Below are 14,464 nucleotides of genomic sequence, written 5' to 3'. Positions count from 1 at the left end.
AAAATAGAGTACTTTTAAAATACTATATAAATGTCAACTATCATTATTGTTGTTCTTATAAGCTTCTTCATAACTACAGTTGCCTTTTGAAAGAAAAAAACAAATCTGTTATATGCTATTATAATCACTTAGTTATTTCATTTCTTTAAATATTTTTCTTTTTAAATGAACAAATAATTAGACTTCTGTGTAATAGTCTATTTTCTAGAACTATATTTGCAGAGCTTCTTCATAATTTGGCTTGTTCCAGAAAAAACACATATGTTTAATGTTGTGGTAAATAGGCCAAAAAATTCAGGCTGCCATCATGAAGGAAAGCTAAAATCCTAAGTTTCAACAGACATTCAAAACATATGTATGTATGTGTGTATATGTATACACACACACACACACATATACACACATACGCATACTTCCTGCCTTTAATGTTCTTCTGTGGAAATAAAACATGTACATGTATAAGTATGTATAAAATAAATACAACGTAATGGAGGAATGGGGTGGCACTAGCAGATAGGGGAGGTCAGAAAAAGCTTTGTGTAGAAGGAGAGACTTGAGCACATACGACAAAAAAAGAAAATGGTAAGTTTTGTAGGGGCAATGGAAAAACAGGCATATAGATGCAGTGTTGGTCAACCTGTGAATGGATACAACCATTCTGGAAAGCAATTAGGAATTATACAGAAAAAAATTTCTAAACAATGTATCTTTTGACCCAGCTATACTGTTGTTAGGCTATACCTAAAGAGATGAAAGAAAGAGGAAAGGGTCCTTTGTGTATAAACATTTATAGCAGCTCTTTTTATGTTGTAAAAAACTGTAAAGTAAAAGGGTAGTCATCATTTAAAGAATGACAGAGTAAGTTGTGGTATATGAATGTGATAGAACACTATTGTGCTGTAAGAAATGAGGAAATGATTTCAAAAAGACATGGAAAGGCTTTTATGAAGTAATGCAGAGTAAAATGAGCAGAACCAGAAGAGCATTTTATAAAATAGCTAAAACATCAATATTATAAAAATGAACAATTTTGAAGACTTTTATAAACCGAGGAAGAAAGAAGTGAACAGAACCAGGAGAATCATTTCTGTGATCTTAGTACTGTAAAAACAGACAACTTTGAACTCTGTAGGAACTGTGATTAATGTAGTGGCTATTTGTGATTCTAGAGGACCACTGTTGAAACATACAACCATCCATGACAGAGAGGTGATGGATTGAGGGTATAGAATAAGACCATAAATATTTTGTATATGGGGCAGCGGGGTGGCATAGTGAATAAAGTGCCGGGCCTAGAGTCAGGAAGACTCGTCTTCCTGAGTTCAAATCTAGCCTAAAACACTGGCCAAGTCACTGACCCTCTTTGCCTCAGTTTCCTTATCTGTAAAATGATCTGGAGAAGGAAATGGCAAACCACTCTAATATCTTTGCCAGGAAAACCCCAAATGAGGTGACAGAGAGTTGGACATGACTGAAACGACTCAACAACAACAACAGAGTACTGAGGGAATGGGTCTTTGCTTGACTCTGCACATTTATTGCAGGAGGTTTTTCTGTTTTTCTCTCCAATGGTGTGGGGAGTAGGGGAGAGATAAAATAGATTTCTATTCATTTGAAAAAAATGGGGGGGGGTGTATGCCACAGATGCACTTTCAGATGAGATCACTGTGTTATTGATTTTACTTGACTGTTTTATGTTGTTGCAAGAGTCCGCTCGTGAAGTGCCAGTAATCTATGAATGTATATAATATAAAACCAGAACACATTATTGAAACCAAAAGTGACGAAAACAAAAGAGGAAACTTGGGATCGTCAGAGGCAGAGAGGAAGAGGAAATGTATTCCAGGTCTGAGAGACAGATTATGCCAAGGGATAGAGACTAAGTTTGAGTGTTTTGTGTGAGAAACAGCAAGACCAGTTTGACTGGATTGCGATCTGTCCTGTTCATTTATTACTATTAACAATTGTGCGGTAGCTCATTAACTGCTGTCATGTTTCACTTCTGTGAACACTGAAAGTGTAATGAACAAGACAAGCACATTCTGTTATTAGGAATTCTTGAAAAATACGACATTTATCTCACTAATATAGCTGAGATGCATGATCTTGTCTTAATGTGTTCATTTAACAAACATTGATTTAATCACAACATTTATTTAGTAGGTACATTTGCCTATCCATACACAGATTGCTATGATAAATACTGTTAAATGATATTAAATAATCAGCAAACATTTATTAAGTGCCAGCTATATGACAGAATAGGAAGCTGTACTAAGAACTGGGGATACATGGATAAAAGTTAAGCAGACCCAGAGAAAGCATATGTAGGGGACTGGGGTTCAGGAAACAAAATTATTTTTTGGAAAGTCGCAAAGATGGTAGAATAGTTGGTATGCAGGACAGTGAGCAAGCATTTTTTAAATGCCATAATAAATATAATAATAGCTAGCATTTTTATAGTACAGAGGACTTTATTCTTGATCCTAATGGCAATAGAGAGCCACTTGAATTTATTGATTGTGGAAGGTATGTTTATGTGTGACATGATCACACCTACACTTTAGCAAAAAATCACTTTAACAGCGGAGTGGAAAGATGGATGAGAATAGGGCGACACTTAATGCAAGGAGACCAGTTATCACCAGTCAGTCATTTGTTAAGTACCTACTATGTGCTACACTGTGCTAAGTGCTGGTGCTGGTTATAAGGGTATTATAATCTTGATGAGAAATTATGAGTACTTGAGTTAGAGTTGTGGTTGTATGAGTAGAAAGAAGGGTATGTAACATTTCATAGTAAGATGACACTAAGGTTGTAAGCCTGAGCAACTGACAGAATAGTTGTAACCTGAATTATAATAGGAAACTCGAGAAGGGCGGATTTTGGGGGGAAACATAATAAATTCTGTTTTGGATGTGCTGAGTTTGAGATGCCTCTGGGACACCTAGTTCAATATGTCCATAAAGCAGTTGGTGTTGCGGAATTAGATGTGATCCGAGATGCGTGTGAAGGGGTTGTCCTGGACGAGGAGAAGGGACGCTTCTTCATCAAGACAGGAGTGAAGGTGCTGGAAGATGTTTGAACGATGTACGATAAGGAGGGAAGAAGAGAGAGTTCTAGGTGAATAAGAGGTAGTGTGCTTGGTAGAGAAGATCAAGGGAAGGGTGTGTTATAAGAGGCTTGAGAAAAGATGAGAAGTTTTGGAACAGCTGTTCTAGAAATTGGACCACTGAATCGGTATTGACTTGCTGAGTAAGGGCACAGTTGAGATTAGGTAACACAGTTTGGGAGACCCAGTACAAAGTAGGCACAGATAGGAGGTGGTGTATCATGTGTGAAGAGTAGCAGATAAGACAGAATGGCTGAACTACAGACAGTATGGAGGAGAGGAATGTGTAAGAAAGCTGGAAATGAAACAGCTAAACAAGTCGAATCATCCCTGAATAAATATTGTAAGACAAAAGAAAGTGAATCAACACCTGATGAGGTGGAGTACCAAGAGAGCATGGAATCATAGCAGAATGTTCCTGAATGTTTTAAAAGAGAATTAATTATCATGAAAATAGAATTTCTGACCTACACAACAGAAGTAATTAGAGTAGGAAAACTTGAATCCACAGTGGCAATTCTCAACAAAGAAACAGAAGAAAGAATAACTGAGAATGCAAATAAACAAAAGTAAAGGGAATCTGGAAGAAGAGAATCAAAATGCCATAATTAATGTTAAAAGAAACTGTGATCTCTATAAGAGTAAAATATATTGATTTTGAAGACAGGAAGCATAGAGACAATTTAAGGGTTATAGATGTTCCAGAAGAACATCATGGATAAAAAAATAAATACCCAAATGCAAGAAAATAGTACAAGAAAACTGCCCCGCATATCAGAGCACAGAAGCAAAGTGTCAATCCAAAGAAGCCACAGATCACCTCCAGTAAAACAACAATAAAACAACAACAACCTGTGCTTCAAACTTCAAGGCATATAAATTCTTCAAGAAACTAAGAGAGAAAGGCCTTAAAATATAAAGGGATGGAAATTCAAAGAACAAGACTATTCTGTACCCACCAGAAGTGGAAAAAGGAACAAAATAGGTTCCAGAGAGCAAAAGAGCTTAAAATGCAACCCAGGATAACCTAACCTGAAAAGCCAAGCCTAAGTGTTAATGTTAGAAGATGGACTTTCAATAAAAAGAGGAATTTGAAGAATTCCTAGAAAGAAAACCAGTTTAAACAAATTGTTTGCTTTTTTAGTACCCCAGACAACAGAAATACAAAACAGGTAAACCATGTCTGTAGACTCTCAGAAAGAAGAGAATCTACATGGGTAAGGAAGCAAAGAGAAATGTTGAAAATGGGGGTAAGAAAAGGGTAAATTTGTTTCAGTAGTGGTAAGGCATACCACACTGTTAAATGGCCCCATGGTAGAAGAGAGATATTTTATAAAGGAAAATGGGAACTTTTAAAATGTGTATAATCTTTTAGGGATTTGAGGCTTAGACCACTCATCTTGCTTCAAGAAAGGGGGAATCAGAGCTCTTGGATACAACTTACACTAAGAAGAGTGAGAGAACATGGACCCAGTAAGGAGATTTCAAGGGAAATAAGTTAGGGGGAGAAATGACCATGGTTGAGAACAAAGATTAATGAACAGCATGATCAGAGGCATGAGAAAACTCCTGCCCTTGGGCAAGAGGGAAGCAGAACAGAGAAAAGGGGCCAGAAGGAATGATTTACAAGGCAATAATAAGTTAGAAACTATTTAGAAGCAACCCACAATAGGTACTTTAGAAACTAATGCCATAAGGAATATAGAAGCTAAAGAAGGTCCAAATAAGTATGAGTCATGAATCAAGAAATTAAAGTCTCTGAAATAGACTGAAAGAAAAATAAATAATGAAGGCCTAAAAAATGAAATTTTAAATAGCTAATGAATAAAACAAGTTGAAAGGGAGAAGAAAAAGGAGGATTTTGTTTGACTACTTAATTGAGAAGAAAAAATGAGTTTTTAAAGTTAAGCAAAACTAGGGAAAAGGGTAACAAATAGAGAGGGTCGGAGACTAGACAGGAAGTGAAGAGCAATTCAGAATAGGGTTGCCTTCAGGCAGATTAAGCTAAGATAACTGAATAGACAAAGTACTTGTGTTTACAGAGTAAGAGAGGGGGAAATAGCCTAATTTTAAAAAAGAAAATATTAAAAATAAATGGAGGATAACATAAACCTAACTCTCATAACTCTAAATGTAAGTAAATTAATTCAATAAAACGAAAGTTACATATCATACACATAAATAAAACCTTATAATCTGTTGCTTACAAAAAACACAGCTAAAAAACCAAAGATATGCACAGTAAAAATAAGAGAATGGAACAATTTATTATGTACTAGGTGAATCCAAAAAATACTGTTAGACAAAGCAAAAGCAGACATTCATAACATAAAAATAGATAAACACGGAAATTGCATTATGCTGAAAGAAACCATAGACAACAAACCGATACCATTGTTAAATGTGTATGCACCAAATGCCTTAGCATCTGAATTCACAAAGGAAAAATTAATTGTACTACAGAAAGTTACAGACAACAATATGGTAGGGGCAGGAGGTTTCAGTATCTCAGTTCTAGACAAGTTTAACAAGCAGATAAACAAAAGGGAAAATACAGAATTGAGTAAATTACTAGAGAAATCAGAGCTAAAAGACATGAATTCTTCTGAGTGGGATTATATATGACATGGTAGCTTTACAAAGATTGAGGTATTGCAAACAAATAGAATTAGTAAAACACATACTTTACAGACCATAATGCAATAAAATAATCATCAGTTCAGGAAACACAAACAAAAGACACAGGTCCAAGTGGAAACAGCATTAAAATCCTAAATAATGAGTGGATCAGAGAACAAATGATAGAATTTAGGGTTGTGTATTTATTATGTAATTATGTAAAAGAAAAGCACAGTGATGAAGTGACATGCCAGAATTTCTGAGATGTAGCTGAAGCAGTCCTGGGGAGTGGGGGAATAATCAGATCCTCACAGACATACATTGACAAAATAGAAAAAGAGAAGATTGGTGAAAACATTCATTTTTTTAAATTACAAAGCCAGCAAACACACCTGAAATAGGCACAGAAAAGATTATGTTAAATATTAAAGGAGATGTAGACAAACTGGACACACATACACAACAAAAAACAAACAAACTAGTTTTTATATGTAACTAGAAGTTATAAATAAAACTAACAGTTGATTTTTTTAAAAATACTAATACATTTGATAAATCTTTAGCCACTCTGATTAAAAAGTACAGAAAATCATATCAAGAAAATACCAAACAAGGCAAAATTAGAAGAAATAAAAAGAATAATCAGAATCTAGTATGCGTAGTTACAAACGAACAGAACTGAAAATACAAAAGAAATAGAGTAATAACTTCAAAAATATAAAATACCCCAAATAACAAAATACCAAACGGAGCTCTTAATTCAGTTTCAGAAAAAGAAATAGAACTAGCTATAAGGGCACTACCAAATTGTGAAAAACAGCAACTACAACAGCAACAAACTCCTGGTCCTCATGAATTCATAGAATTCTGTGAAACTTTTAATGAACAGTTGGGACCTATGGTACATATTCCTTTTATGAAATATTGGCCTAATACTAGAGAAGGATAAACCACAAAAAGAGAATTATAGATCGGTATCATTAATAAATATCACTTCTGAATTTTAAAATAAAATCCTGTTAGACTACAGTGATTCATCCAATAGATTACTCATCATTACCAAGTTGTATTTATACCAGGGATGCAAAAATAGTTCAACATTAGAAGAACAATATAATCATATTAAAAACAAAAACATACAAAACCATATGATTATCTCAATAGATGCAGAAAAGGCCTTTGACAAAATATAATCATGTTGCAACCCCCCCATAGTATAGGCATAGAGAAAACTTATATTTAACAACATAAAAAGTATCTATTTAAAAACAAAAGCAAGCATCATATGCAATTGCTATTATTTGACATAATTCTGGAAATGCTAGCAATAAGATAAGAGGAAGAAATTAAAAGTGTAGGGATAGAGGGGAGATAAAAGTATTCCTATTTGCTGATAATGTGATTTGTTTGCTCAGAAAGTCCCAGAGAATCTGCAGAGATAATGAAGTAACTTCAGCAAAGTTGAAGGCTACAAAATATACCCTCAAAAATGGGCATACCCTTATTTTATAAATAGCTGGAGGAATATTGAGTGCTCGTGGTTCAGTTGTGTGAATGTAATAAAAATTGGCAATGCTGCCAAAGTTCATTTACGGTCTTAATAGTATACCACTCAAATTATCAAGGAAATCAGTTGGGGAATGGCTGGACAAGTTGTCATATATGATTGTGTTAGAAAATGATTGTGTTATAAGAAATTAAAAGAAAGATGGTTTCAGGAAAAGCTTTTGGGAACTCATGCAAAGTAAAGTGAGCAGTACCAAGAAAACATTGTACACACTAACAGCAATATTTTAATGATGATCAACCATGAGAGACTTAGTTACTTTAATCAATACAATGAACCATGACAGTTCCAAAGGACTCATGATGAAAAATGCTATATACCTACAGAGAGAGAACTTAGGAACTCTGAATGCAGATTGAAGCTTATTTTTCATGCTTTTTTTTTTCCAACATAGCTAACATGGAAATATGTTTTCACATGTATGGTGAATATATTGCTTGTTTTCTCAGAGGGTAGGAGGGAGTAAATTTGGAATTCAAAACCTAAAGCATAAATGTTTAAAAAAATAAAATTAAGGGCTATGATAAAAAAAGAAAAAATCATCAAAGAGATACTTTACAGAACTTCATAAAATAATAACAAAATTTATTTGGAGAAACAAAAGATCTAGAATATCAAGGGTAATGATAAAAAGGGATGGAGTATGGGAAGCTAGCACTTCCAGACCCCAGACTATACTATAAGCAACAGTCATCAAAACCATCTTGTACTGGTTAAAAAAGTAGACAAGACAGTATCAGAAACAATGGAGCTCAATAACCCAGTGTTTGGTATAGTGGAAAACAAATTACCTAGGAAAGGACTTCCTTTTTGATTAAAAGAAAAAACTGTCAGGAAAACTAAAAAGCAATCTGCAGATAGGTTTAAACCATCAAGTTAGGCCTTGTGCTATAGTACATTCTAAGTCAGTATGTGACCATATAATATTAAAGACTATACCATAAAAAAAATTAGAAGAAAAACAGACAACATATCTCTCACAGTTATGGGTAGGAGATGTATTCTTAACTAAACAAAGGGTATGAGGCAATTACAGAAGATAAAATAGACAACTTTGACTTTATGAAGCTGAGCTTCTGTACAAACCAAATTAATGCATCTAGGACAAAAAAGGAAAATGGCAAAATAGGGGGGAAAATCTTTGTACAGAATCTTTCTGATAAGTATTTGGAATCTAAGATATATAGAAATAATTAACAAAGTAAATTAATTAATATATAATTAATTATAATGATTATATGACTAACAGATTACATATAAATTATGTAATATATAATGGCTTTTGATTTTATGTATAGTCAAAAGCCATTCCTTGATAAAGTTCAAAGGATATGAACAAGCATTTCTCAAAAGATAAATTGCAAACTATTAATCTTATGAAAAAATGCTCCAAATCACTAATCTTAAGAGAAATATAAGTTAAAACAATCCTGAGGTCTCATCTCACAGCCTGCAAGCTAGGAAAGATGACAAAAGAAGGGAATAGTCAATGTTGAAGGGTTGTAGAAGAGCGACACATTATTGTGTACTGTGAGTGGAGTCATGTATTAGCACAAACAGTTTGGAAAGCAGTTTGGAATCATGTAAACAAAGTGATTAGATGTCCATACCCATTGACCTAGAGGTTCCGTTACATTGCTTTATATCCCAAGAAGGTCATTGATAAGAAGAAACCAAAATAGTTATAAGAGCACTTTTTGTGATAGAAAAGAACTGGGAATAAAAACAAATTGTGATACATCAATGTGATGGAACAGTACCGTGCTATGAGAAATGTGATGAATGTAGTGAAGCGTGTGAAGATTTACACGAACTAATGGAGAACCAAGAAAACAATGTACACGGTGACTACAACCATGTAAATGAAAAGAACAACCAAAAAAATATTAAAATTACAAAAAACAAGCATGACCCCAAAGAAAAGATATGTGGGGGCCCAGCTATCTAGTTTGGCTGAAGCTTAGAGCATGTAGAGTTTCATAATATGAGAAAGGTAAGGTAGCCTTATGTTGTAGGAAATTTGAATGCCAAGGAAAGGAACTTGAATTTTTATTTTTAGCACTAGAGGACAGGTGAAAGTTGAAGAATAGAGTAAATAATTTCTCAAAATCCCTTCCAGCCCCTTGATTATCAGTTATTCAGTTAGCTAAAGTTTTGTATGGCCTTGAGGATTCCCTTTGGACTTGTCCTCCCTATCTGTTCTTCGTTTTTCCCTCTCTTCATCAGCCCCAGAATAACTTTTCCAGATTGTAGTTCAAATTTTCCTACCCAAATTCTTTGTGAAATTTCATGTTGATGATGGTCTCTTTCTTTGTTTTTTGATTGCTATGAAACTAAGTTGCCTGCTACTTATAGCATTGATTATAAAACCAGCACCATTAAGTAGGTTGTCTTTCTCTTCTTGGCAAATCAGAACTCCCAAATATTTTGCAGTTCCTTTCAGATAGAGTATTTTCTTTAAATATAACATTTTTATTGTGCCATTGTTATCAATTGCCATAGCAAGATAGCCACTCACTAGAATATGTGGGTTCATGCTCAAAACAGTAACAGAAACCTATTTTCCTACAGAGCACAGATACCTATAAGTTCTTAACAGTTCATAGGTTTTATTTCTGTGCTCTTCATCTTTAATTGCAGAGCTTTTACTCAAGTGTTTACCTTTGGCCCAACATTCCGAGCCGAGAATTCTCAGAGCCGCAGGCATCTGGCAGAGTTTTATATGGTGGAAGCAGAAATGTCTTTTGTTGAGAGCCTTCAAGACATTATGCAGGTAGGTACTATAGTCTTATGTATTTTCAAAGCATTGTAAGTCTTTGGTCTTTGATATTAAGCTATGTTTGCAGTTCACCTCACCTCTAAGCATTCAGTTGCATCTATAGAATTTTGCTGGTTAGAGAGAATGAAGGTGGCCATGGGGATCAAATTGAATTTTCATAAGATTTTAATTGTGATGAATTATGTGTTCTAGATTTCACTGACTCTGTGATCTCCCTGGAATGGTCACCCACTCCATCATAACAAATTATACCTCATCCATACCCCCTCATCCTTTGTGATTCTTGTCCATGCCTTTCCATAAGTCTTTCATATTTGTCACTGAATGAACTGAAAGCCTTCATCTGGATCTTTTCATATCTTATGCATATGGGTGCATTTTTTTAACTATCCTGTTATCCTTCACCCTTGCTACTCAGATGATCTAATTCATTTTATAGATGTACATATCCTTGATATTTCATTTCATATCACTTATTACTTAAAAGCTTGATTATATGCTGCAGTTTACTTCTACCAACCATGTATCTTTTCATCATCATTTAGGTTACTTTAAATTTTGATTATTCTGATTTCGTAGTGTTCCATGATTACCACCCATTTATTATCACCAGAAGAATAATAATGTAAATGCAAGATGGAGGAGGCATATATAGATAAGAGTTTTCCTGAAAAAATGTAAAGGTTTTAGTAGACTGTAAGCTCATGATATGCCAGCCAGGAAACCAATCATTCAGCAAGCCTTTATTAAGGACCTGTCATATCCCAGGTATCATACCACATACTTAGGATACAAGCACAAATGATCCCTACTCCAAGGCAGCTTACATTCTAATGGAGAAGATAGCAAGTGTGTATGTGTAGAATAAATATAGAGAAAGTGATCAGTAGTGTCAAAGACTGCAGAGAGGTCAAGGAAAAAAAGAGCATTGAGAAAAGACTCTTGGATTTGGCAGTTATATCATTAGTAGCTCTGGACAAAGCCATTTCAGTTGAATGATGGGAGTGAAGCTGAAGGGGTTAAAAAGAGTGAGAAGGAAGAAAGTGGAAGCATCTAACATAAACACGTATGTAATGTAATAAAATATAACTTTCCTCTTTCAAAAAAAATTCACAAATTATGTGTGAAATATGAGTGGCCATCCTCCCTTTTTCAGCCATTTATATCCAGCCATATCTCACACATCATCATTGGTGGTATATGTTGCAACCTACTTAGCTCTTTTGCCATTTTGATTCTTCTGAGATGGTGATAGTCCATGATTTGCAGTCATATAGCATCAGCTTGGTAATTTAATTAAATAAATGTTTATTAAGCATTGTCTATATACAAGTTCCTATACTTAGCATTAGTAGAGATAAAAAATGAAAAACAACATGTCCCTTGTTCTTAAGGAATTTTAAAAACATGGATACTTGAGCTTTGGTGTCATGTCTTCAAGTTTTTAGGTGTTTAGCTCCATTTAGGTGTCATTTTTTTCATTTCTTGAAAACAAGACAACAAAACATGCTGCAAAAACATGACCTCCAGTTTCTCCTAGTTGTCTCTCATTTGTACCCCCTTCTGTTGAAATCACTATCACAGTGACCATTTACTTATACTAAATGTTTAATAGTAATGTTGCAATAAAGGGTGTTTTTAATTGAGTTTTTTCAGTTGAGTATTTCTATTTAATGCTATTGAGCCATCTGTTTTAAAATCATCCTTATGGCTGTGTTAGCCCCTCATTTATGTTTCTGTTTATGATTACAGATCAGCCCAAAAGTCAAAATTAGAAAAGCTATCCATTTTCTTTTATCCTTCAAAAGAATATTTGTTCCTTATGAAATGCCAATATAACATCTCATGAGTCAAAATTGTCTGTTTACAGAGATTGCCACCAGCAGGTCTTTCTAAGCTACCTATCCTTTTCTTCTCCTAGCATATTTTAGCCTCATTCATTGTTTCAGGTCCACTTAAAGTATTGATGACCTCCTGTAAATCATTTGGCTTCTTACTTATGTCTTTCTGTTACTTTAGAATTCAGAGTGACAGGCTAGAAGTAAAAGATTTTCTTTTTACTACATCATAATTTATGAAGCGCTCTCTTGCTTATAGTTCTTTTTTTTCCTACTGTTTTTAACATTTACTCGTCTTTTTTATTTGGGATCACTTGTGAAAGATGTTTGCTTTTGCATTTTTTTGTGTTTATAATTCAATTCAATAAACACTTCTCAAATGCTTACTATATACAAGACATCGGCAGTATAAAATAAAAAACCAAATGAGATTACATTCTACTGGAGAGACACAAAATCTTTTGTCATGATACTCAGTGAGTCAATAAGTGTTAAATGTCTGCTGTGTGCCAAGTACTGTGCTAAGTGCTGGGAATGCAAAGAAAGGCCAAAGAGCCTGTGAGCTAATGATCCCAAAGCCCAGTTTCCCTTTTTTTAATATCTGTGGCTATTGGTAAAAATTAGACTTTCTAGGTCTCAAGCATGTCATGGCAATAATTTAAATTATAATAGTGGTCATAGGCCACAAGTTATTAAAGCTCAGACATTATACATTTGAAGAACTAAGAGAGCTGGGAACATGAACAAATTATAAATTTGGATCCTCACCTCAAAACATTGTCAGCCATTTCTCAAGTCCAAAAAAGAGTTGTTACAAATAACATGCACTTTATTAAAAGAAGTAAAACGTAACTCCTTACGTAAGGAGTCTATTTAACTTAGTTTCTGTATTGAAACTAAGTGATCTCATTTTCCCTGGATATTGCTTAAAACCAGAAGGAGGAAGGAAAGGAAATAGTAAGTACCTAATATGTGCCAGGCATTATATGTACTTTACAAATATTATCTCATTTGATCCTCACAACAACCTTGGGAGGTAGATGCTGTTATTACCCCCGTTTTATAATAGAGAAAACTGAGGCACAGATGGGTTAAGTGACTTGCCCCAGTTCACACAGCTAATTGTGTCTGAGGCTGAATTTGAACTTAGGTCTTCCTGGTTCCAGGCTTAATGTTCTGTCACACTGTGCTAACTAGCTGCCTTAGAAAGTGAGGGACCAACGGCAAAAGCTTTAGGCAACACATGAATTGGGTTGAAGGGAAAGAAACAGGGAGAACAGAAACTGATAGCTCCAGGAGCTCCCGTCAGAGAGCAGAGGCCAAGCAAAGAGAGGAGACAGAAGTAATGATGCACCCACTACAGACCAGGCTGGCCTCAGTGAGAGAGGGCCAGAGAGCTAAAGGTGTCATACTGTAATAATTAATGCTGAAAATGATGAACCTGAATGAGACAGAAAAGGCTAAACTGTTCTTAGCACAATCTGTTTATTAAGGGGAGAAAGTATATCGTAGTAAGTTTTAGAAAGAGTTCTACCAGAAAAGATTAAAATAAATAAACTCCAGCATTTTAAAGGAATTCATGCTTCAAAGTAGGGGCTAAATGAAATAACCCGAGAGACTTTCCCCAGCACTAAGCTTCTGTAATTCTGTGTTCATGTTTCAATTGTAGCATGGTGTTGAATGAGATGTGGTTTGTAGACTTTTGAGCTGGAAGGAGAACATGGAGTTCCATTCTTTTATTTTACAGATGAGGAAACTCAGCCACATAGAAATAAAATGACTTGTCATTGGTCACACTGGAAATAAGTGGCAGAGAAGATTTTAATTCAGATCCTGGAGTTCCAGATTTTATATTGCAGATTATTGAATTGGGCTTTCTCTAATGTTCAATACCAAGATTCTGTGATACAGAAGACCCGAGTTCAAATCTGGCCTCAGACCAAAGACTTGACACTTACTACTTACTAGCTATGTGACCCTGGGCGAGTCACATAACTCCAATTGCCTCACCAAGAAGCCAAAAAAAAAAAGTCATTAGGAGCACGTTATAAGAACAGGGCATTATAAATTAAACTCATCAATTTCCTGAAGAGGTTTGTAATTTTATCATGCCAAATGTTCCCTTGACAAGTAAAGATTGCAGTGCCTTTAAGTCTTAGGACAGTGGTTTCCAAACTTTAACAATACTCCCAACTCACCCCCCCCCAAAAAAAACTGTCATACACTTCATAAAACAATCTATACAAATAAAATTAAGAATTTATTACAGTTCTTATCACATACAAACAAATCTTTAGTATATAATAATCACATAACATATTTAATAATAAAGCCCTTTGTAATATTCATATTTGTAAATTGTCAAAATACTATTTTAACATGATGAATAGACAACTTCCGTCTCAGAGTTTTTGGAGAAAAAATGATGTTATTGGTAAAATGACCCCTTATTCTTTTTCAATCACTTATCAAGATAATTTGTTTTTATAACAGCAGAAAACTGTTTCTCAAATAAGTTGTTAATAAACAACATTAAAACCTGTATCATT

At 34.5% G+C, this 14,464-nt stretch overlaps 1 protein-coding gene across 3 annotated transcripts in view; it reads left to right on the top strand.

Moving 5' to 3' along the window:
- Positions 1–14,464, top strand: part of NARS2 (asparaginyl-tRNA synthetase 2, mitochondrial) — a 156,453-nt gene that overhangs the window by 88,598 nt on the left and 53,391 nt on the right. For all 3 annotated transcript variants that reach the window (XM_020972289.2, XM_020972288.2, XM_020972291.2), the window contains one exon: positions 9,939–10,071. In XM_020972289.2, the coding sequence (XP_020827948.1) occupies positions 9,939–10,071 (133 nt within the window). The remainder of the gene's footprint in view (positions 1–9,938; positions 10,072–14,464) is intronic.

Source organism: Phascolarctos cinereus, unplaced genomic scaffold, assembly GCF_003287225.1.
Source record: "Phascolarctos cinereus isolate Bilbo 61053 unplaced genomic scaffold, phaCin_HiC Scaffold_726;HRSCAF=1367, whole genome shotgun sequence".
Classification (NCBI taxonomy): Eukaryota; Metazoa; Chordata; class Mammalia; order Diprotodontia; family Phascolarctidae; genus Phascolarctos; species Phascolarctos cinereus.
This window is presented reverse-complemented; position numbering and strand designations above follow the sequence as displayed.